Source organism: Rhagoletis pomonella, unplaced genomic scaffold (assembly GCF_013731165.1).
Source record: "Rhagoletis pomonella isolate Grant_MI unplaced genomic scaffold, Rhpom_1.0 Rhpom_scaffold_00008, whole genome shotgun sequence".
NCBI classification, from domain to species: Eukaryota; Metazoa; Arthropoda; class Insecta; order Diptera; family Tephritidae; genus Rhagoletis; species Rhagoletis pomonella.
Window position 1 is genome coordinate 10,628,752 of NW_023458562.1, and position 25,908 is coordinate 10,654,659.

Below are 25,908 nucleotides of genomic sequence, written 5' to 3' on the forward strand. Positions count from 1 at the left end.
CTTGCAGTCCTTTGCTGCTTTTGAGCTGGTACGTATAGAAGTTTTTCTTATCTTCATTAAGCTGTTTGGTTAGCAACCGGTAATTTTCTTCAGTTAGAATCTGAAGTTTGGTCTCTTTAATATTGCCCTTGGTAACTGATTTTACGTGGAACGTATTGTCTCCAATAAGCTGAGTTACTTTATTCACGAGCTCACTACAGTTCTGCTCTCGTCAATAAATTGGGGGCGGTTTGGGTTTGGCTTTAGAAACTTCATTCGGCTCTTTGTCACATTCATTGTCCAGAACCGCAAACTTATTTCCCAGTAAAGGGTTAATGTCAGTGGTTTTCGTTTTTGCAATTTTTGATGGGTTTGCAATTTTTTGCTGCTGTGGGCTTAATTTTCGTTTGACTTGTATATACCTATCAATACCCGTTTGAGTCAATGTACGGGTTGTTGGATTAAGTAGGTCAACTTGCGCTGAGCTGCGTTGCTTGACTTGGGCTGGTGCCGAAATTTCCGTTTGTGCAGGTTTGGGTGAACTGCGTTTTGAAACCGCTGTCATTGCTGAAGTCGTGGTTGTAGTCGTTGTTGTGAGAGCTGCGCTCGCCGTTGTTACTGTGCTTGTTGCTAAGCTAGTGCTTTGTTGTTGCGTTAGAACAACTTGGTCTACCAGAGACATTGGCGACTGTGCATGCCAAGGTGTTTGGGGGCAGGGAGAGAACGAGGAAACGAACGAAAAGTAAGCATTCCGTCGATCAGCTGAATGCTTTTGGTCAGCTTCTGTTACGGCAAGGTTTATTTCACTGCACTTGGTGCCTGTTTCACTACTATTCGGTAAGCGCGGTGGGGCCGGAGCTGCTTTTATTTTATTGTATGTTGGCACATTTATTTGAATTTCTCGCGGCATTGCGAAAATTCTGAAGAAGTAATTTATAATTATAGGCAAATAAGCAGAAAGCTTATTTATGCCTAGTATTGTCTTTTCGCGTTGGTTCTGTTTTTTTTCTTTGCTTTACGTGAATTATTAATAATTTCTCGGCGGAGCGATTAAAAAACACGTCCGCACAGGTTGACAGTCAATCACAGTAAGTAATGTAAGTGATGTGTGTTGGCTGTGTGCGCTGCTGTGATGGTTGCCGCCCTGTGGTGGTGGCGGGAGGCGTCGCAATTGAGGTCTGCGACCGAGCAGCGCAACACGGGCCCTCGAAGCTCCCAGTCCAATCTCGCGTGGTACGCAGACCTGAGCATGCCCTAAAGTGGCACCAGCCAAGGCAGGTGTTGCACTTGACTGATGTCACATTACGGAATATCCTGGTCTGACATACCGTGCAGATTGTAGGGGGAACCAGGAGTTGTTGGCGGCGGCGTGTGGGTGGTGGTGCGGTTGTGTGTGTTATGTGGTCTGTCGTGGCTGTGGTATGGTCTGTGGTGTTATTATGTTGTTGTGTTGTGGTGACTGTGTGAGGCTGCTCGGGTGGACTGAGGTTAGCCATGGAGGCTGCTCTGTTTGAGCAACAGGGGGGCCACGTACGACGTGGTCCACTGTCGATGTGTCCGTAGTCCCGAGCAGACTCTGAGGTGACTCCACCCCTCGTAGGCATTACACTTGACTGAGGTGGAGTTGTGGTGTAGTCGTCTCCGGCATACACAGCAGGTGTAGGTTTCTGGCCCTGGGTTTGACTCGATGCCAGCCCTGAGTAGAAGAATACGTAGTGAATGTAGCCCTATGGACGAACAACTTCTGAGCTACTTCGCCGACCTAAACGGGGTTAGATCGCCGAAACAACAGCCCTTGGTCGGGCAAAACCCGAGTCATTCCGGTACGTAGAACCGGCTGTCGTGGGAATGAAGGCTTGAATGTCAAAGATCGTGGTGCGCATCCAACTACCATACGGTTTTCACCTCTGAGGAGCGCACCTGTCAGGGTGATATCCTGCTGGGCAGCAGGTGGCAGGGGGTATGTTAAATATATCGAGCTCAACATCGCCTGACCGGATAGCAATGCCCTTACATTCTAGGGTGGTATCCCTGCGGTCGATGTCTGCTTCGATGAGACGATATTGCACGGTGTGGTGCGTGATGAACGCTAATGCTTGAAACACAATACCCGGCGAACGGCAAATTTCGGCCAGCAGAGCGATGCCGACGACCAACTTTCGCCCAGCTAATTCGCTTACTGAAACACAAATAGAGCGGTATCGAGCGGTTTGAATGCTGTCAGCTGATAAGGTGACCATGTTTCAAGAAGGAAGCTTTTACAACGAAGAGGGAAAATACCAGCAAGAAGAAGTTTAAAATATAGAAATAGTCTTTAAATATAACTACTAGTAAACTTACGTTTTACTAGATTAATCTCTTATAGAAAAATATAAGGTATATTATTTTATTTTTAAACAAAAATTACGATAACTTTTAAAGTATGGTCATCATGGCCTTTTTTTGTCGTTGCCGTTGACCGCGGTGATAGAAATAAATCTATCGTCGCGAACAGTCGTCGAGCAAACTTCGTCGTTTGCTTTGGTTGTGCGCGTTCTCATATAAACCAGTGTGTTTTAATTATCTCGGCGAACATTCGCGACGAAAAATTTGCCGTTCGCTGGTGTTGTGCTTCAGCTTTAAGCCACCACCATTATCTCGCTCGCGATCTCGACGGTGCACGTTGTACCCGGCACAATTCAAAAATGTTGAATTGCTGTGCAACTTCGTCTCTTGGACCGCAGCTATCAATATACCATGCCTTCCCATGAAGACGGTTTTCTCCTTGATCTTGCTCTGAAGTCCTTTACAGTTAAAGGAGCTTCATGTGGCTCGGGACAGAGCTGTGAAACTGTGAAACCATTTAAAATTTTAATCCTGAAATATTTACAAGTAGGGTTACATTCTTTTTCCTTTTGTCTGGTAGTGTGATATATATTCTTTCAATCTACAATCATTAAAAAAAATTGATTTCACACAGCAAGGTGGTAAATACCTGAATGAAAAACTGAGAATGCTGAAGTGAACAGAATTCAATACTGAATTAGCTTCCAGATGAATGAACACTGCTATGTGTGCATTCTCTAATTCAGTTCCAATCAAATATTATACACTAAGAAAAATATAGGCGCGTTCGACAAGTCAAAAATTTGTAATAGTTTTTCCAAATTTTTACTGGATGGCGTTCGATAACGACAAAAAAATATCCAACACACAAAAATTGAGAGAGCAAGCGTTCATTTTGATGCAAGAGAAGCGTTCATTTTGTACTGGCAAAATTTTAGTCAGGAAAAATTATCCAACACGAAAACATATGATCAGAAAACATATGGTTGCAATTTTTGTAAACAAACAAAATTACATTTTTGGAGTTTTGGTATTTACATGCTGTTTGGCTGTGATTTTATGATAGTGCCAACTAGTTTTTACTTCTAGAAATGTTCCTGGCGAACATTGAACGTTCACTTTCCTTTTTTCTTCCATGGAGGCAACATGAATTTCAGTTTGTTTACAAATAAAACATAAACAAAGTCTTCTTCTTCCGGTTTTTGCAAGTGATGGCTATTTTCCTGTTCGTTTACTTTTTTGCTTTTTCTTCTCTTTGGGAGAGAATTTTCGCTTACGCTCTTGATTTTGATTGTTGGCTGGTGTTGGCTAATTTTGTTATCGAACGCAACTTATGTATGTTTAGATGATGGAATAATATTTAGGGGTTTAGGTCAGAACACCTACAAAAAAATTATAGCCGACCCACTTTTTTCCAAGTTTTAAAGTATTATTTTCGTTGCTATATAATTTTAGTTATTTTTTTTATAAAAATATAGTTAATTCTTTATCAAAACCCGTGTAAATCCAAGTTTCCAAATTTGTGCAATATTAAAAAAAAGTCAACAAACTTTCGTACAAATATCGAGCTATTTAAAAATTCTAAAAAATCAATCCTAATTTTTAGCCATTTGAAACTTGTACTTTATTCTACTAAAATTCAATGGGCTACAAAACTACACACTAAGAATCTAATTAAAAAACTCTAAATTTTTACGAAAATTTGTTGATTTTTTTATTAATTGTATAAATTTCTATGACAGTGACACTTAATTGGTACATTTGTACAGATTTGTTCATTTTTATATTGCTCTATTGGTACAAAATAAAAAAATTGGGAACATTTTTTTTTTTGTCAAAAGGTTGGTACAATACAGCGATGTTCTATTGAAAAATTTCAACGAATTAATTTTCGTGATTGGAATAACGAAAAATATTTGGGTATTCACACTACAGCTGGAGAAACATCGATGTTTTTATATAAGCTACTAACATCAATGTTTTTTTCTCAACATCGATGTAAAAAGTAAAAAAGTTTCGGTTTTCCGGCGGGATTTCTAAACCTAGTATATTTTAAGACTTCGGAAAAATATTAAGATTTACGTGAGTTGGACCGGTTTGAAAATAGCTCTAAAAATGATGTTTTTTATGAATAAAAATAGTTTCTTAAAGGATTTTTTGGAAAAAATCCCCTCCAATGGCAAAACAGTTTAAGTTTAAAAAATCTTAATAAAAATATTTAAAAAAATTCAGCATCGGAATCATAATAATAAGATTTTTGATGCTATTTTTTTAACCTTTTTCAGAGATTTGTGTAAGAAAAACTTGAATAACTGCTGCAAAACTTTACCGATATAGACTTGTGATGTATAAGCGGAAACGTATTTTCTCACCCTTTTTATTTATTTGCAAAAAACTCATTCACGACCCAATTTTTTCCTTATCAAATACCATTACTTCTTAAATCAACATGGAATGACGCTCGTTTATTTGACCTTCCTCTTTCATATTTTGAATGAGCTTATTCGCAAAGAAATTAAAAGCGTGAGAAAATACCTTACTAATGATACCTCAGAAGTCAGTAAATTGGTAAGGTTTTGCCTGAGTTATTCAAGTTTTTCTTAAACCAGTCTTTGAAAAAAGTTCTAAAACAGCATCAAAAATCTCATTATTATGTTTCTGTAGAAATTTTTTTTTAATAATTTTATGCATCCTTTTTAAGCTTAAACTGTTTAGTCATCTGAGGTAATTTTTTAAAAGAATATTAAAAAAAAACTTTTTATATTAATAAAAAACTCAATTTTTGGAGGTATTTTCAAATCTCTCCACCTAACGTAAATCTTAGTATTTGCAAGACAATTAGTATCTATAACTTTTTTCTTTAAAAGATTGGAAAATATGGAGAACATGAAATAATTATGCATAACAACCATCGAATGATAGCAGCTTTTATCATTCAGTCCATGGTTTATCCACATACATATGATGTCCTTTCTTTAAATACATATGTGCCCATTTTCGCGCGGCCATCCTTTATGCCCAGTTTGTATTTGTAAAAAACGATATTTTCATTTCCCAATACCAGGGGCTCATACATGTGAAGTATCAAGTTCTATTTCTACCCACTAGAACTTGAAGAGAGATCTCCCTATGTGAGGAATAAACGAATACTCCGTTTGGTCTGATTTCGAAGCAATAAGAGAGATCTAACGATGATCTCAAGTTCTAATGGGTACGTACAAAGATGTTTGTATAAATTATTAAATTTTCAAAATTCTACTTTGTAAAGTTCAAACAAAGGCTTCTACAAAAATAATAAAAATTAAAAAGTTCTACAAACAAATTTATACACATAGAAAGCTTGCTACTTCATGTGTGTGAGCGCCCGGTATTAGGAAATAAAAATATCGCTTTGTACAAATAAAAATTTAGTTCGTTACATAAAATTTACCGCAAGTTTCCTTCAAAAACATGCAGTTGGTTTTAAAAAGCATTGACTGCATATCTAAAGCTGGTACGTACTTTTGATCATAGGTAATAATTTGCCAAATTGTAGCAGCAAAGCAAAAGAAAAACGTCTATTTTCTCCTATAAAGATTTTCTTCTAGTGTCAAGGCGTTGATTGCGAATGCTTTTGTTACATTCACATTCTATACTGAATGGAACTCTACCTACTAACACATTACGTTTGTTTTTGTTTCAAAATTATTTAAGCCACTCAGGAATGAGTTTTTTTTATACAACCAAACAATCAAAATTTGGAAAAGAACGCCGAGTGAATGCGGACCCTACTGATTCAATCATTTTACAGCTTTGGTTCGGGAGACGTGTTGTTATGCGTGGTGTGAGGGATGTGTGTTGCCTTGCCGCCATTGGCTGTGTGCGCTGCTGTGGAGGATGCCGCCCTGTGGTGGTAGTGGGTGGTGTCGCAATTGAGGTTTGCGACCGAGCAGCGCAACACGGGCCCTCGAAGCTCCTCGTCCAATCTCGCATGGTGCGCAGACCCGAACATGCCCTAAATTGGCACTTGGTCTATTGTGTTGTTGTGTTGTGGTGCTATGGTGTTAGTGTTGAGCTGCTCAGGTGGACTGGGGTTAGCATTGAAGGCTGCTCTGTTTGAGCAGCTGGGGGCCACAAATGATGTGGTCTACTGCCCGTCGCAAGCATTGCACTTGACTGAGGTGGAGTTGTGGTGTAGTCGTCTCTGGCATACACAGCAGGTGTAAGTTTCTGGCCCTGGGTTTGACTCGATGCCAGCCCTGACCAGAAGAATACGTAGCAAATGTAGCCCTATGGACGAACAACTTCTGAGATACTTCGCCGACCTAAACGGGGTTAGAACGCCGAAACAACAGCCCTTGGTCGGGTAAAACCCGAGTTATTCCGGTACGTAGAACCGGCTGTCGTGGGGATGTTTTTGCTTTTGATGGGTGTGCTGTCAAATCAGTAAAAGCAAAAACAAGAAAGAAGAAGAAATAGCTGATTTTACAACATCACCTTGTATAAATTCGCCTTGACTTCGCCGGTGTCCGACGTTCCTATTGCAAGTGTCGACGACAAGGCGATTCTATACAAGGTGGCAAGTCGTATTTAACAAGGTGGTGTTAGTCGTATATAAGTAAAAAATTACTAATAAAAGAATAATAGATTGGCGCTTACATATATGTTAGTGTTTCTCCTCCGACTTGTGGCGTGCGCCTTGATGTTGTCACACAAAGCGGAGGGACCTACAGTTTTACGCCGACTTCGAAAGGCGATTGTATTTTTATGAGAAGGTGTTGCATGGCAGAAAAAGACTCGGAGGTTTGCCATTGCCTGCCGAGGGATGACCGCTGTTAAGAAAAAAACCTTTTTTCTATATTTTTTGCGATGTTGCTTTGACCAGGGTTTGAACCCAGGTGCTGCGGAGTGGAAGCGCTCACTGCTTACCACTACACCACAGCGGCCGAGTAAAAAATTACACTAACAAATTATACGCAGATATCCATACCGTCATTGATATGAGTTACAACAAACACATCATTTTAACGTAATGAGCGATATCTTATAGACGTTTTGCTTGTATCTGAAACCCACCTTACGCAATTTAATAACTTCCAAATTAATGGGTACAAATTCTATGATACTAAGCATCCAAGAGGTAAAGCCAGAGGTGGAACAGAATAACGCACTATGAGTTAGAATCGCAAAGTGATGAGTTCATTCATAACACTGCAATACACATTGACGACCACTTGGGTGGCTTTACTGTATCTGCTATATACTGCCCTACGCTAGGATAACAGAAAAACAGTTTAATGACTTCCCTAAAGTTTGGCCAAACACACATTTTGGGGATCTAGATTGAATACACCCAAAGGGTAGAGATCTTTATAAAGTAATCCAGAACAGAGGCTGTGACGTCTTGTCTACTGGTTAGTCAACCTATTGGCTATCTGACACCCAAAAAATACCCTATTGGCTTTGCTGTAACAAAGGGTATTGCGCGACACCGAGTTAATATTGATGCATTATTTGATCTCTCTTCAGATCATTCACCCTGCCTCATAGCATTATCAATCTTTATTAATTATGAAGAAAAGCTAAAAAATCTTACAAATAAGCACACAAACTGGTTAAAATACAAAAAGTATTCAGTTCGCACATTGACCCGCAAATTCCTATTCGGACCAAGAATGATATCGACAGGGCAGCTGAAAATCTCAGTGATATAATAGTTAAAGCCGCAGAAATTGTAACTCCAAATCCTTCTATTAAACATCGCAGTTCTTACTGCCCTGGCCTGCACACCCCAAACATTCTTAACTTACACCCCTATTCTGCAACTCTTTCGTATTCGGATATTGCTACGAATCGTAGAAATAGTATGCTGCTATCCGAATCGTATCTTCGAACTTTCGAAATTCGTAACAATGGCATGCCTAAAAACGAACGAGTAAGCTTTTTTGCGTAATTTTGTACGAAAACAGTTCTGGGTCGTAGGCCAGATAAAAGATGTGAAATATTATTGGCGTTCATTTAAACAGATAAATTTGCTTTTCGCATATAGGTATACTTTTATCCACTGCTTTATATAAACTAGTAAAAAAGAATATTTGTTGCCCCTTATCGAGAAACTTGAGTTCGGTTTAGTTAATGTACAACGATTTTCGGTTGTTATGTCCAAACGCCCAACCCGAATCAAAAAACTTTAACATACATGTGTAATCAAAGGATTCACATTTTATTTAAGATAAATGTTTCAAATTTCCTACCACTAGCTTATTAATAAACTCGGCATGCACTATGCACTTTTTTGCAAATTTCGACGTGGGTTCTGCGCAAAAAAACTGTCACGATGACACTTTTTCTATATAAAGCTGATTTCAACATACAACAATAAAGCATGAATACCCCATGGAATAAACGAGTAGATAAAAAATATATAACGGTAAAACTGGCACATACATAAATATATGAAAGAATTCATTCAGGCGACGCCTCTAGCCATTGTGTGTCACAAATTTAAGTTATCGATGGAATTTTTTTTTTTTCCTTCCCCCTCCCCCCTAGAATTGTTTCTTGTATTAGAAAGGCCTTCGAAAGGAAGCAATGCTGCACCAGTGTATTTCTGGATATCTCTTAATCTTTTGACAAAGTCTGGCATGATGACCCTATATACAAACTAAATGTTTCACTCCGTGCAAATACGCATGCAATTCTGGAAATCTTTCTGCTGGGGAGAAACTTCAGAGTCAGGCAAAATTCCTTAGAACGGAAAGTCACCCAATATATGCAGGTGTCCCTCAAGACAGTGTTCTAGGACCCATACTGTACGTAATATACACTCGTGATTAGCCAACTGATGATAGTCTATGCATTTCAACGTTTGCTGATGACATAGCTAACCTAAGCAATAGTTCAGACCCTAAAGAGGCACGACCCAGATTTATATTTGGCCAAGGACTGTCACTCCAGCAACACTCCCAAAGAGTTTTGTATGCTGCTACAACAACAACAACCCTAAAGAGGCTTCTTATAGCTGCAAGAATATTGGAAAAAGTTAGAGCTATGGCTAGGTTCTTGGAGGATCAATGTTAACGAAAGCAGGTTCAGACAACATTTACGTTGAAGAAAGAAACTTGCCCACCACTAAAAATAAACAGCAAGGCTATACCACAAAAAGATGGTGTTAAATACCTTGGAATGAAATTAGATAGAAGGCTTACCTGGAAAAAGCATATAGAAAACAAAATTTCTCAAGCGAAACTAAAACAAGCGTGCTATTGAATTTTGAACAGAATTCAAAGACTGCAGTCAAAAATTTTACGCGCCATATGCGGAGCACCGTGGTACATAAAAAATACGAATATCCACAGAGATCTTCATGTAAATACGGTGCATGAGGACATAAGAGGGCTAAGCACCGGTTACTCAGCACGGTTAATGAACCATCCAAATTGACTAGCGAGAGATCGATCCCACGACAGTCGGGTCTACGTAATCGGAACGACCCAGATTTATATCTGGCCAAGGACTGTCACTCCAGCAACACTCCCCAAAAAGTCTTTGGGGAATTTGTATGCTGCTACAACAACAACTAGCGAGAGATCTTCTAAGCCCGAGATATGCAAGAAGACTAAAAAGAAAGGATTTCTCCGATATTATCAAATGATGCGCAATATAATAAATTTCGATATCTGCAATATATCAATTTCGGCTCTGGAACTCGTCCTTTCAGACCGACTACCCAACGCCAGTGTCAGTGCGGCTCGGAAACTTGTCCTTTCCGACCGAACACAGCCTACTGGATTGTAATTACATAAATATAGAGAAGTGAAGGCGCGGCGTGGAAACTAGTCCTTTCCACCCGCCCAGGCAGTGGGGCTCTGGAACTCGTCCTTTCAAACAGCCTACCCAGCACGATATCCAGCGATCCTGCTGCTCGGAATCTTGTCCATTCCGACAGCCACAACAACTGTAATAAATATATATGTATTAAAAAATAAAAAGTTTCTAATCATTACCGCAGAAATTTTAAATTTAATGGTAGTTTGTATGATTTGCAAACTTATTGTTAGTTTCGAAAGAAAGATTAAATAAATAAATACATATTATACAAAAAAAAGACAACAGTGATTTCCCTTCTGCTCCCAACAGCCTCCTTTAGCAAGTTAACTAATCGATCCCGCTGAGATGAGCCTTAATTGCAAAGCAATGGAGAACACTAAAACGTTTGCTGCAGCAGCCTCAATTGCAAAGCAATGGAGTGCACTAAAAAGTTCACTATTCTCTAATAGATTAGGTGAAAAATGCAATATTTTCGCGTTTTTAGCAAAATTAAAACACGTTTTTCGCTGTAAAGTGAACTGTTTTGGCAGTTTAAACTCGTTCTTCTTTTCGCTCTATTCTTTGTTTACTTGTGCTACACAAATGTCAACGGCCAGGACGGCGCAATCTTGTATTCTATCATTCTTGCTGTCGCCCCAACACTACCTTGTTAAACACACCTTGCAAGGTGGTGTTATCCCATCCGCTGACTTCACGGCGAATTTGTACCTTTTGTCAAAATGATGTTTGTTGTAGTTTTATTTTGTACTGATTGTCAATGTGTGTATAATTTATTATTGTAATTTTTGTTTTTGTTCTGTTAACACAACCTTATATAAATTCGCCTTGGTAGACTAGTAGTACATAAACAACTGTTTGTCGATTATGGTTAATAATGGTATTTTCAAAGTCGTTTGCTCGTTCAATAAGTGCGTGTGAATAATTTATAGTCGCTCATACGAGCGATAAAAAACTATTCACAGTGACTTTTTGAACGAGAAATCGACATTCACAATACCATCGAAAAGCGATAATCGAACAAGAGTCGTTTATCTACTTCCCACGACAGCCCGTTCTACGTACCGGAATGGCTCGGCTTTTACCCGACCAAGGGCTGTTGTTTCGGCGATCTAACCCCGTTCAGGTCGGCGAAGTATCTCAGAAGTTGTTCGTCCATAGGGCTACATTTGCTACGTATTTGTCTGCTCAGGGCTGGAATCGAGTCGAACCCAGGGCCAGCAACCTACACCTGCTGTGTATGCCAGAGACGACTACATCACAACTCCACCTCAATCAAGTGCAACGACGTGCTTGCGACGGGTGGAGTCACCTCAGAGTCTGCTCAGGCCTACGGACTCATCGGCAGTGAACCACATCATTCATGGCCCACAGCTGCTCAAACAGAGCAGCCTTAACGGCTAACCGCAGTCCACCTGAGCAGCTCAACACTAACACCATAGCACCACAACACACCAACACAATAGACCACACCACAACCACGACAGACCACACAGTGGCTTTTTGAACGAGAAATCGACATTCACAATACCATCGAAAAGCGATAATCGAACAAGAGTCGTTTATCTACTTCCCACGACAGCCCGTTCTACGTACCGGAATGACTCGGGTTTTACCCGACCAAGGGCTGTTGTTTCGGCGATCTAACCCCGTTCAGGTCGGCGAAGTATCTCAGAAGTTGTTCGTCCATAGGGCTACATTTGCTACGTATTTGTCTGCTCAGGGCTCTGGAATCGAGTCGAACCCAGGGCCAGCAACCTACACCTGCTGTGTATGCCAGAGACGACTACATCACAACTCCACCTCAATCAAGTGCAACGACGTGCTTGCGACGGGTGGAGTCACCTCAGAGTCTGCTCAGGCCTACGGACTCATCGGCAGTGAACCACATCATTCATGGCCCGCAGCTGCTCAAACAGAGCAGCCTTAACGGCTAACCCTAGTCCACCTGAGCAGCTCAACACTAACACCATAGCACCACAACACAACAACAGAATAGACCACACCACAACCACGACAGACCACACAACAGACACAACCGCACCACCACCCACACGCCGCCGCCAACAACTTCTGGTTCCTCCTTCAATCTGCACGGTGTGTCAGACCAGGATATTCCGTAACGTGACATCAGTCAAGTGGAACACCTGCCTTGGCTGGTGGCACTTTAGGGCATGTTCAGGTCTGCGCACCACGCGAGATTGGACGAAGAACTTCGAGGGCCCGCCACAGGGCGGCACCCTCCACAGTAGCGCACAAAGGCGATGGTGGCAAGGAAAAACACAGATCAAGATCGAGTAGATAACCGTCTTCGTGGGAAGGCATGCTATATTGTTGCACAGCAATGCATCATTGTTGAATTGCGCCGGATACAACGTTCACCGTCGAGATCGCGAGCGAGATAATGGTGGTGGTTTAGCGTTCATCACGCACCACACCGTGCAGTATCGTTTTATCGAAGCATACATCGACCGCAGGAATACCATGCCGCCCTAAAATGTCAGGGCATTGCTATCCGGTCAGGCGAAATATTTAACATTTATATACCCCCTGTTACTAGCTGCCCGGCAGGATATCACCCTGATATAGGTGCGCTCCTCAGAGGTGAAAACCGTATGGTAGTTGGTGACTTTAATGCGCACCACGATCTTTGCCGTTTAAGCCTGTCAAGTGATCGTAGGAGAACAGACTTGGCTGAGCAGATAGACGATTCGACATCCTGCACAATGAACGAGGACGCAGCTCGCCAGACATTACAATAGACAGCGCTGGTCTGATAAACAGCGTATCATGGCGACCTATGCTGGCCTTGGCATCAGACCATCTGCCCATAGTCATCTCGATCGATAAACCAACCGACCTTGCTTTGCGCGGAACACCGGACCTATATCAGCTTTTCTAAAGCTGATTGGTAAGGCTTCGCGGAACTTACTGAGAGCACCTTCGCTGCGCTCCCCACACCAGCCGACGTCCAGCTTGGTGAACGTGAGTTCCGTAGGGTTGTCAATGCTGCTGCAGCTCGCTTCGTACCAGCAGAATGCATTACGGACCGCCGTCCAAACTTCCCTGTTGAAGCGGCTGTTCTAGCCAATGAGCGTGACCACCTTCGTCAGGCCGATCACGGGAATCCCCGTATCAGGGATCTCAACGCGGAGATTCGGAAGCTTGTGAACGTACATAAGCGAAAAAGTGCGAAGAGCATCTGAAGACTTGTAACTTCGCCTCTGGTGAGAGTAAGCTTCCACTGTCCAATCCGACGAAGCACGACGATAGGGTCGAAATTTCATCGGCGACCATGCTTAGTCGGACCCGGAGCGATGCGCGAGCTATTTTAGCCAGAAATTCATACTGCATCCTCCGGTGGACAAAGCCATGTATCGAGTGACCAGAAGGCTGCACAAACTGCCAACAACCTGGGCCTCTCTTGCTTTCACTAGCGGTGATCTTTGGGCGGCCGTCGAGAAGGCGTAAGCCTCCAAAGACATGGGACCCGACGGAATATGCATCTTGATGCTGAAAGATTTGGGTTCTGCGGGAGTAGCGTACCTAACGGAGGTCCTCAATCTGTCAATGGCCACTCTCATCATCCCAGACATCTAGAACCCAGTAAACATTGAGGTTAGTTATCGATTAGAGAATGATTGGAGAACTAGCCACATTCTCCAATCTCAAACGTTAGAGAACGACTCGAAAAACTATCGAGAATCATAGCGATCTCAACATAAATGGGACATAGTTCTCGACTCGAGAAAATATTAATTCTCTAATCGAATTCTAATGTTGATCTCTAACGGGATTCGAATGTGAATTTCAAACTGCTGTTTTGCTTTTTTAAATAAAACGCTTTGTTTGCAAAATTCTTACTAAATGTATTCGCAATAAAATATTGAATTTTTTGAGCTTAAAAATATATTATAATTCATTAATTTGGAATATTGCTCCTTTATATTTATTTGAATTTGCGTTGTTTCTCTAATCGTTCTCGAATCGAATTCAAATTTAGTTCTCTAACTTCGTCATCGACTCGAGAACGATTAGAGAATTACCCTAGTTATCTAATGCAGAAATCCAAATTTCTCTGTGTTTGCTGGGAAGATGGCGAGAGTGGTCCCACTGCTCAAACCGGGGAAACTAGCCAACAAAGGAGAGTATATTCTTCCGATAACATTCCATTCACCAGTAGCGAAGACACTAGAGGCCTTGCTACTCTCGTATTTCACGAAGCACCTGACCCCAGCAAAGCATTAGCATGGTTTCCGTAAAGTGCACAGTACAACAACAGCACTTAACGCAATAAACACGTAGATAACACGTGGCCTAAACCGCAGCCGTCCCTGTGAGAGAACTATTCTAGTAGCGTTGGACCTGTCAAAGGCGTTTGATACCGTCAGCCGCTCCACGCTGCTAGAAGACATAGGGGCCTCCTCTCCCACAGAAGCTCAAACGGTGGTCGATGAATTATCTAAGTGGTCGACACTCGTCAGTAATGTTTAGAGACAAATCGACCAAACCTAGAAAAATAAAACAGGGGGTTCCACAGGGTGGTGTCCTTTCCCCATTACTGTTTAACTACTATATTTCAAATCTCCCCTAAACACCAGAGGGAACCTCGATTGTCTGCTATGCTGACGATTCTTCGATAATGGCGTATGGGAATAGCTTGTTCACCACCTGGACGAAGGTGGTCAGACTACCGCTGGGAATTCACGCCGATGATACGCCAATTCCGACGGTGAATAACACCAAAATACTCGGAGTTATCTTCGACAGTCTGCTCTTTCCCTCTGCGCACGCAACAGCTATTGTCAGCAAAGTACAGAGCCGCAACAAGGTCCTCAAGTCGCCGGTCGATTTTAAATTACGCAGCACCAGTGTGGTCGCCGGGGTCTAGTAGGACGCAGTGGATAAAGCTGCAGACGACGCAAAACACTGCACTTCGGACAGCGACTGGATGTCTTCTGATGTCACCAGAACACCACCTGCATAACGAGGCCAAAATGCTCCCGATAAAGGAGCACAACACAATGCTCGGCAAGCAATTCTTAGTAGGGAGGCCCAGACGTGGACACCCGAACAGACAGGTGCTTGCAGCGGAGCCCTCGCGAAGGCATGTTAGAAGTCATCTACACGAACTGACGGACGAAGTCCAGAGGTTCATTAAACAACCTCTGGATCCGTCAGCTTATCGATAGGCCTTGAGCAGCATTGTGATTGAAGTTCTAGGTACAAAACCACCGGACATCGACGAGACGGAGCTTCATGTGCCTCGGGAGACTAGAACCACAATTGCCCAACTTCGCTCTGGCTACTGCAGCAGGTTAAACTCATAGCTGAGCAGATTAGACGCAGATGTGCCACGACTCGAAACATCACTTCGTATGGCCGGAAAACCCGACAATGCTAACGCCTTTGTCCCTGTGGACCGACGCCATTGAGGCTGCACGCTTCTTAGGGCTTTCGTTAGTGGAGCTTGACAACGACTGAGATATTCACCGATCTGGGCGGGGTTGTTGTAGCCGCTACAACAACAACCACACCACAACCACGATAGAACATACAGCAGAACCAACTGCACCACCACCCACACGCCGCCGCCAACACATCCTGGTTCCTCCTACAATCTGCACGGTATGTCAGACCAGGATATTCTGTAACGTGACATCAATCAAGTGCAACACCTGTCTTGGATGGTGCCACTATGGGGCATGTTCAGGTTCGCACCACGCGAGATTGGACGAGGAACTTCGAGGGCCTGTGATGCGCTGCACGGTCGCAAGCCCTAATTGCGACGCCCTCCACTACCAGCACAGGGCGGCATCCTCTACAGCAGCGCACACAACCGATGGCGGCAAGGCAACACATATCCCTCACACCCCGTATAACAACACGTCTCTCGAACCACATGAAGCGCCTTCAATTCAACTGTAACGGACTTCAGAGCAAGATCGAGTTGATAACCGTCTTCATGGGAAGGCATGGTATATTGATAGCTGTGGTCCAAGAGACGAAGTTGCACAGCAATTCAACATTGTTGAATTGCGCCGGATACAACGTGCAACGTCGAGATCGCGAGCGAGATAATGGTGGTGGCTTAGCGTGCATCACGCACCACACCGCGCAGTATCGTCTTATCGAAGCAGGGATACTACCCTAGAATGTCAGGGCATTGCTATCCGTTCAGGCGATGTCGAGCTCGAAAAATTTAACGTTTATTTAGTCCCTGTCACTAGCTGCCCGGCAGGATATCACCCTGATATAGGTTCGCTCCTCAGAGGTGAAAACCGTATGGTAGTTGGTGACTTTAATGCGTATCACGATCTTTGGCATTCAAGCCTGTGAAACGATCGTAGGGGAACAGACCATGATAAAAATATTTAAAGGTAAAACCGCTCGCTTAATTCGTCCGCCATTGGGTTTTTTTGATGTTTGCTAGCATTTTGAGTTTACTCTCTCGAAATAATTCAAATGTCAAATAAATTCAAAATAAACTAATTAAAATTTATGATTTGAAATTTTATTTATTCAAATGTGGGAAAATGAGATGCTGCTTTGGCGGCTGCGCAAATACCGTTTTTCTCTACAAGCAAAGCAGTATAAAGTTCTTTAAGTTCCCGAAATTACCGTATGTATGCAAAAATTGATCGAGGTTTGTGGTGTTAAGGCAGCGGATTTTCCCCAAGTGCCACACTACTTGACCCAAGATAGTTCTTAGCAAAAGTGCGGTGGCTTTAAGGTTAAATTTGTTTAGATTTATGCCAAACTCTTCGCCCTAGAATGTGGGCAAAAATTCATTCCACAAAATTGCTTACATTTACTTATTTACATACATACATACAGAAATATATTTCTTGGTTTGAGTGAAAATAAAAACAAACAAACGAAATGAAGGCGAGAGAAATTTTCAAAAATGATAGCAAACGTCAAAATTCCAAAAGCTGTCTCTCAGCGATTGTACCTTATAAATATTTTTATCATGGAACAGACTTGGCTGAGCAGATAGACGATTCGACATTCTGCACGGAGAACGACGACGCATCCACCTGGATTATGGACATTCTGCAGCTCGCCAGATATAGTCAGCGCTGGTCTGATAAACAGCGTATCATGAGGACCTCCTTGGCACCAGACCATCTGCCAATAGTCATCTCGATAAACCAACCGACCTTGCTTTGCGAGGAACACCGGACCTATATCAACTTTTCTAAGGCTCATTGGAAAGGCTTCGCGGAATTTACTGAGAGCTCCTTCGCTGCGCTCCCCACACCAGCCGACGTCCACCTTGGTGAACGTGAGTTCCGTAGGGTTGTCAATGCTGCTGCAGCTCGCTTCGTACCAGCAGAATGCATTACGGACCGCCGATGAGCGTGGCCACCTTCGTCAGGCCGATCACGGGAATCCCCGTATTAGGGATCTCAATGCGGAGATTCGGAAGCTTGTGAACGTACATAAACGAAAAAAGTGGGAAGAGCTTCTGAAGACTTGAAGCTTCGCCTCTGGTATGAGTAAGCTTTGGTCAATCGTGAGGACACTGTCCAATCCGCCGAAGCACGACGACAGGGTCGAAATAGCTTACGGCGACCATGCTTCGTCAGACCCGCATGCGCGAGCTATTTTAGCCAGAAACTCGTACTGCATCCTCCAGTGGACAAAGCCAAGCGTCGAGCGACCAAAAGGCTGCACAAACTGCCAACAGCCTGTGCCTCTCTTGCCTTCAATAGAGGTGAAGTTCGGGTAGCCAGCGGGCTTTCGCCTTCCAAGCCATGCGAGAGTAGCGTACCTAACGAAGGTCCTCAATCTATCAATGGCCCCTCTCATCATACCAGACATCTGGAAAATGGGGAAAGTGGTCCCATTGTTCAAACCGGGGAAACCAGTCAACAAAGGAGAGCCTTATCGTCCGATAATACTCCTTTCTCCGGTAGGGAAGAAACAGGTATTCAAACGGTGGTTGGCGAATTATCTAAGTGGTCGACACTCCTCAGTAATGTCTCTAAATCGAGCAAACCTAGAAAAATAAAACAGGGGTTCCACAGGGTGGTATCCTTTCCCCATTACTGTATAACTACTATATTTCATTGATGACTTGTGCTCGAAAGTAAACGGGTATCTCTCCGAGCTTTCTCGCTTCTTCACTGTTAGGAGCCTAACCCCTCCCCTACAAAATCCTCTGCTATCTTGTTAACCACCTGGACGAAGGAGGTCAGACTACCGCTGGGAATTCACGTCGATGATACACCAATTCCGACGGTTAATTACCCCAAAATACTCGGAGTAACCTTCGGCATTCTGCTCTCCCCATAAAGGAGCACAACACAATGCTCTGCAAGCAATCCTAGTAGGGAGCCACAGACGTGGACACCTGAACATACATTTGCTTGCAGAGAAGCCCTCGCCAAGGCATTTCAGAAAGCATATTTACGAACTGATGGACGGAAATACAGAGGTTAATGAAACAACCTCTGGACCCGTCAGCTTATCGACAGGCCCTGAGCGGAATTCACAGGGAGTCAATCTCGACTTATGTAGACTCCAGACCTGTGAATGCCGGTATAGGCATACAACCACCTGACATCGACGAGACGGAGCTTCATATGACTCGGGAGACTAGAACCACAATAGCCCATCTTCACTCTGGCTACTGCAGCAGGTTAAACTCATCCCTAGCAGATTAGACGCAGATGTGCCAAATGAGTGGCCGGCATGTGGACACCCCACGACTCGAAACATCATGGCCGGAAAACCTGACACAGCTAACGCCTTTGTCCCTGTGGACCGACCCCATTGAGGATGCACGCTTCTTTGGGCTTCCGTTAGTTGAGCTTGACGACAACGACTGACATATTAACCGATCTGAGCGGAGTTGTTGTAGCCGCTACAACAACAACAATCCGGCCGCTGCTGTTGTAACATGATAAAAATTCCGCAAAAAGTGTTTGGGTAGTGTTGCTGTGCTGACAGTCCTTGGCCAGATATAAATCTGGGTCGTTACGGTGACGTAAACCCCACTGTCGTGGGACTGCCTGGTGCACAGTCTTCATAGCACAGGTAGTGCTCCGAACGTATCTTCCACCTATCACAACATGATCAATTTGGATCTTCGTCCTTTGAGTGAGTTCGTGGATGTGTCGACGGTTGGGCCAAATATGGCTGCTTTACCCTCCTTAGTGTTAAGGTCGCCAAGCACATTTTTAACATCGTTGCGGGGGCAGCGCTCATACGCTTCAGCCTGGCGCTCGTAGAACTGCTCTTTGGTTCATCGTCCTTCTCTGGCGGGGCGTGTGCACAAATTGGGCACGACTGAGTCACTTGTAACTTAGAACAAGGAACATCGTCGAGCGCAGCATCTGGGGAACCTGCAAAGTGACACTGCCCACAACATACAAAACTTTACCGCTCACGGGATAAACCTGCACACCTCCCAAAACGAAGGACTATGTACGGCTGCAGGCATTCTCATGTCCTACGTAGCTCGCTTCCTCGGCCTCAGGCTTGCTGTGTCGAAGGGTAAGTTTTAAAAACCTCCGGGGCTAAGCACTACTACTACAACAACATTAAGCGCCGTATTATAAGCCATTGATAGATAGATAGTTGGTTGGGTATGGCACTGCGACCAGTAGGTCTATTGTGCCCCTAGCTCATCACAACACATCAACCAGCCCCAGAGTATCTATAAATTTCATAATAGACCCCGGGGACAGTGGATGTATGTGCCCATCCCTTGGCCAGACGTACTCTATGCTCCTATACCTCCTGCGTGCAACGGCCTCACACTCCATAAGAAGGCGTAGAGGAGTCTCCTTGGCTGCATCGCAAAAGCGACACAATTCGCTGGACCAGATACCTAGTTTATGCAGGTGCCCTCTGAGTCTACAGTGGCCCGTCATAAAACCTGTAATAATTCTTAGTTTCTCTTTTGGGAAATCCATGAGAAGCCTGTATCTTGACAGATTGTAACCTCCTAATAAGCTTTTTGCTTGACATTAGCCCATGCTGCCAAGCCAGTGCAGTTCCCTCAGTTTGCTGTTGTCCCTTCTGAGCATCTCCTTTATGGTGTTGGGTCCTACTACCAGAAAGGGCTCAGGTCCTATCGGGGTCGAGGATGCGGCCGTTCTCATCAGATGATCAGCTTCCTCATGGGCGTCGCTACGTAGGGACAGGGGGGGCTCGAGCCTCCCTCCCCCTCCTATACCTTGAAGTTTACCTTATATGTAAAATGCAGTTGCCAATATAGAAACTCAGTTGCCAGCTTGCAGTTGCCATCTGTAAAACCATTTCCACCAGTGGCCACCCAACTAAAGTTCGGTTGCTATATGCCTAAGTCGGCTCCGCCCATGAGCTTCCTCATTTCCTGCAACCCCCGTGTGCCCTGGTGCCCACATTAGTTGGATATCATTGACCTCCGCCAGAGCATTGAGCCTCTCGACACACTCCCAAACCAAGGAGGACTTGATCTCGAATGATGAGAGGGCCCTAAGTGCCGCCTGGCTATCCCTTAGTATAAGTATCCTTTCATTCCTATAGTTCCTGCGAATGTTAATCTCAGCACACATACTGTTGGCATAGACCTCCGCTTGAAATATGCTAGGGAAAGTTCCCAGGGGCACAGAAAGCTTCAGCCTAGGGCCGTACACGCCTGCTCCAATCCCCGCGGGTGTTTTAGACCCGTCAGTGTACCACTGTATTGTGATCGCCTGTATGTGACTCTCCATATAGAGGTACACCAGGTCGCCTTGTTATAAGTGTGGGTCCTGAAATTTCTCTTGAAGACCACCTCTCTGTTAATAATAGGGGGAGCTGGGTACCTAGCTTGTCCCTGTTCCTAGATGATAACACCTTGCCTTTTCCGAAGCCCTCTCTCGCAAAGTTAAGGAGGGTTTGCTTTGCAGTCTGCTCAATTGAGAGATGCAGTGGCTCGAGTTCCAGCATTAGCCCCAGCGCTGCCGTCGGGCATGTGCGCATTGCTCCCGTAATACAAACATATGCCAGACGTTGAAAGATAAAGATAACCCTGGGCCTCTGCCACACCTTGGAAATGTGAGCCAGTGCTAGACTGTCCCTCATAATGTCCGCAAGATGTGAAAGTAAGAGCTCCCCGCCCTGCTTCAGCAGCGCCGGTTATACACCATCTACCTCAGGGGCTTTGTACCGTTCGAAGGAGTCCAGAGCCCACCGCACTTTTAGCTAACTTCCAGTCCGGTGGGGATGGCCTCAACGCACGGAACAACGTATCCCCGGCGGTGGGAATGGCGTCCGGAAAGTGGGCCGACAGCAGGGCGAGTGCCCTTTCGTGTTCAGTACCTAAAAAAGCCCCATTAGGTAGCCTAATAGCCAGCCTGGTCTCTGTGTTGTCTCTCGCTAAGGCTTTATGCAGCCTAGCAGCTGCAGGAGTAGACGTGATGTTCTCACAAAAGGTCCTGGAGCTTCTACGCTTGGCCTTCCTAATCTCCTTATTGTATTTTGTCAAACTGACTGAGTACTCCTCCCAGTTCCCGGTGCGTTTTGCCCTGTTGAAAAGTCTCCGCACCTCTTTTCTAAGAACTGAGAGTTCCGGTGTCCACCAGGGAGGCTGAGCTTTCCCCTTTGGCTTTGACACGGGACAGCTGGAGGTAAAGGCATCCAGAATAGTGCCGTTCAGCTTGTTGACCCTGTCCTCTAACTTCATACAATCCACCTTTCTATGTTGTGCCTCTATACTGGTTAGGTTCAACCTAAGTACCTCTTCGTATTTACCCCAGTCTGTTTTCCTGGAATTTCTCTTTGGGTGACATGTCAGAACCTCAGCTCCCAGCGCAAATAGGATAATCCTGTGATCCGACAGTGAGGGCTCAGATGAGACCCGGCACTGAACGATCAGAGGACTGGCCAGTCTGTTGCTGAGTGTGATGTCAAGTACCTCCTCTCTGACCCTAGTTATGAACGTTGGTTCATTACCGATATTATGGATGCACAGGTCTTCACTGATTATATATTCTAATAGGCACTCACCCCTATGGTTTGTGTCCGAGCTGCCCCACTCTATATTGTGGGCGTTCGCATCGCAGCCGAGAATCGCCGGAAGTCGTTTCCTGCGGCAAAATTGCAGCAGCTGCTTTACCTCAAGAGGCGGTACGTTGGCGTTGTCCCCCGGAAAGAAGGCTGCAGCCAAGACCACCTCCAATTCCTCCCCGTTAACCCTTAAGGTAGCTTGGACCGCTAGCAGATCGTGTAAGAAATTCAGTAATACAAAAATAATTAATATTATTCTTCAGCACTACGCACGCTCTGGGCCTCTCGCAGGAGAGGTCCCAAATTACCTTATTGTTGTTATGATTGATGTTTGGGGACGGTGGCTGAGGTGGTGTGACCTATAGGCTGGTGCGTTTTGGTGTAGCTGCTGATGAGCCTGTTATGGTACCTGTGGGTTCCCTGCTTCTCCGCCATTTGGCGGGCGCGGGTCTCTGCTGTTGTTTTTGTTGTAGCGGCTACTAAGCCCCGTTCGGGGCGGTTCATCCATCAACGTTGTCGTCAGTTTCAGCTAGGGGGAAGTGTGCTACTTTCACAGGGGCTGTCCATAGGACAGGGGCGTTAGCTGAGTGGGATTCTCAGGGCATGTGAAGAGGTGCCGGGAGTCATGTGGCGACTCTCCACATGCCGGGCATTGGTTGGGCACATCCTCGTTGATTCTGCTCAGGTAGCTGTTGAGCCTTCTGCAATAGCCAGAGCGAAGTTGGGCTATTGTAGTGCGGGTCTCCCGAGGCAGACAAAGCTCTGTCCCGTCCACGTCCGGTGGTTGTGCGCCTAGAACTGCATTCTCAGGGAGGGAGTCTACAAACTTGAGACTGATTCCCTGTGAATGCCGTTCAGGGCCTGTCGATAGGTTGACGGGTCCAGAGGTTGTTTGATATACCTCTGGACTTTGTCCGTCAGTTCGTAAAGATGCCTCCTGACGTGCCGTGGCGGGAGCTATTCCGCGAACAGTTGTCCGCTGAGATGGCCACGTCTGTGGCTCCCAGTAAGGAACTGTTTGCAGAGCATTATGTTATGCTCCTTTACTGGGAGCATCTGGGCCTCGTCGTGAAGGTGGTGTTGAGGCGTCATCAGGAGGCATCCTGTCGCAGTTCGTAATGCCGTGTTTTGGCAGGTCTGTAGCTTCACCCACTGCGTCCTGCTAGTCCCCGGCGACCATACGGGCGCTGCGTAGTTTAGAACCGGCCGGCCAAATGCCTTGTATGTTGCCAACAACGTTTCTTTTTCTTTGCCCCAAGTGCTGCCGGCCAGCGACTTGAGGACATTGTTGCGGCTCTGTACTTTGTTGACAATTGCGGTTATATGCGCCGAGAAGGAGAGCAGACTGTCGAGGGTAACTCCGAGGATTTTCGGGTTATTCACCGTCGGTATTTTTACGCCATCGACGTGAATACCCAGTTGCAGTCTGACCTCCTTCGTCCAGGTGGTGAAAAGGGTTGCCGAGGATTTCGCAGGGGATAGGGCAAGGCTCCTTGCAGTGAATAAGCGAGAAAGTTCGGCGAGGTAACCGTTTACTTTCGAGCACAAGTCATCAATTCCATTCTCAGACGCCATGATCGAACAATCGTCAGCATAGGAGACTATATTAACACCCTCTGGTGGCTGAGGAAGCTTTGAGATGTAATAATTAAACAGTAGCGGGGACAGGACACCACCCTGTGGTACCCCCTGTCTAATTTTACGTGGCTTGCTAGTTTTGTCTCTGAAAATTACTGACGAGTGTCGACCACTCAGGTAATTCGCCGACCACCGTTTGCGTCCCTGTGGGAGTGAGGAGGCCTCTATATCTTCTAGCAGCGTTGAATGGCTGACAGTGTCGAACGCCTTGGACAGGTCCAACGCTACTAGAATAGTTCTCTCACAGGGGCGGTTTCGGTTTAGGCCACGAGTTATCGGAGTGTTTATGGCGTTAAGTGCTGTTGTTATGCTATGCACTTTACGGAACCCATGTTGGTTCGCTGGGGTCTGGTGGTTCGTAAAGTACGAGAGCAGCAGGGCCTCGAGTGTCTTCGCTACCGGGGAAAGGAGAGTTATCGGGCGATAAGACTCTCCTCTGCTGGCTGGTTTCCCCGGTTTGAGCAGTGGGACCACTCTCCCCATCTTCCAGATGTCTGGAATGACGAGAGTGGCCATAGACAGGTTGAGGACCTCTGTTAGGTACGCTACTCCCGCAGGACCCAAATTTTTCAGCATCAACATGTATATTCTGTCGGGTCCAATGGCTTTCACCGTTGGTGAAAACAAGAGGCGCACTGGGTTTTGGCATTTTGTGCAGCCTTCTGGTCACTCGACGTTTGGCTTTATCTACCGGAGGATGCAGAATGAACTGCCGGCTAAAATAGCTCGCGCATCTCTCCGGGTCCGACGAAGCGTGGTCACCAAAGTCTATCTCGACTCTGTCATCACGACCTCACGGTTGACCAAAGCTTGCTCACACCAAAGGCGAAGTTGCAGGTCTTCAAATGCTCTTCCCATTTCTTCCGCTTATGTACGTTCACAAGTTGCCGAATCTCCGAATTAAGATCGGGGATTTCCGGGATCGGCCTGACGAAGGTTGTCGCGCTCATCAGCTAGAACAGCCGCTTCGGCAGGAAAGTTCGGACGTGGATCCTTAATACATCCTGCTGGGATGAAGCAAGCTTACATACATGAACGTCGGTTGGTATGGGTAGTGCAGTGAAGGCGCCCTCAGTAATATCCGTGAAGCCTTTCCAGTCTGCTTAGGAAAAGTTGACATAAGTCCGGTGATCCACGGAAGCAAAGTTAGCAGGTTTATCAATCGAGATGACTATGGGCATAGGTCGCCATGATACGCTGTTTATCAGACCAGCGCTGACAATTGTTAGATCTGGCGAGCTGCAGCAGCTGCCCATAATCCTGGTGGGTGCGTCGTCGTTCATTGTGCATAATGTCGAATCGTCTATCTGCTCAGCCAGATGTATTCCCCTACGATCATTTGACAGGCTTGAGTGCCAAAGATCGTGGTGCGCGGTAAAGTCACCAACTACTATACGGTTTTCACCTCTGAGTAGCGCACCTATTTCAGGGTGATATCCTGCCGGGCAGCTGGTGCCAGGGGGTATGTATACGTTAAATATTTCGAGCTCAACATCGCCTGACCGCATAGCAATACCCTGACATTCTAGAATGGTATCCCTGCGGTCGATGTCTGCTTCAATAAGACGATACTGCACGGTGTGGTGCGTGATGAACGCTAAGCCTCCACCATTATCTCGCTCGCGATCTCGACGGTGCACGTTGTATCCGGCGCAATTCAACAGGGTTGAATTGCCATGCAACTTCGTCTCTTGGACCGCTGCTATTAATATTCCATGCCTTCCCATAAAGATAGTTATCTCCACGATCTTGCTCTGGAGTCCGTTACAGTTGAATTGTAGCACCTTTGTGTGCTTTGGGAGACCGCAAAAGGGGGTGCTGCCTTGTGGTGGTGGTTGGCGGCGTCGCGGGGGAGGGATGCGACGGGGCAGCACAGCAGGGGCCCACATAGTCACTCGTCCAATCTCGCGTGTTGCGAAGTCCTGAGCACTCCCTAAAGCGGCACCTGCCGAGGCATGAGTTGCACTTGACTGATGTCACGTTACTGTATATTCTGGACTGACAAACAGAGCAGATTGTCAGAGGGACTAGGAGTTGCCGGCGCCAGTGTGTGGGTGCTATTGCGTTGTGTTGGGGTGTGGGTGTGTTGATTGTCCGGTCCGGTTCGCACAGCATGGGGCCGCCGAACGACGTGGTCCATTGCCGGTGCGTATGTAGGCCCGAGCAGTTACGGAG

At 45.3% G+C, this 25,908-nt stretch overlaps 1 protein-coding gene across 1 annotated transcript; it reads right to left on the reverse strand.

Moving 5' to 3' along the window:
- Positions 1 to 211: 211 nt before the first annotated feature.
- Positions 212 to 889, reverse strand: LOC118745067. Its single transcript, XM_036478603.1, has one exon. The coding sequence runs from the start codon at positions 887 to 889 to the stop codon at positions 212 to 214; it is 678 nt and encodes a 225-aa protein (XP_036334496.1).
- Between the last annotated feature and the right edge of the window lie 25,019 nt (positions 890 to 25,908).

What these genes read in the sequence shown, in the direction of transcription:
- LOC118745067 (XM_036478603.1), bottom strand. Translation starts at nt 889, where the DNA reads ATGCCGCGAGAAATTCAAATAAATGTGCCAACATACAATAAAATAAAA.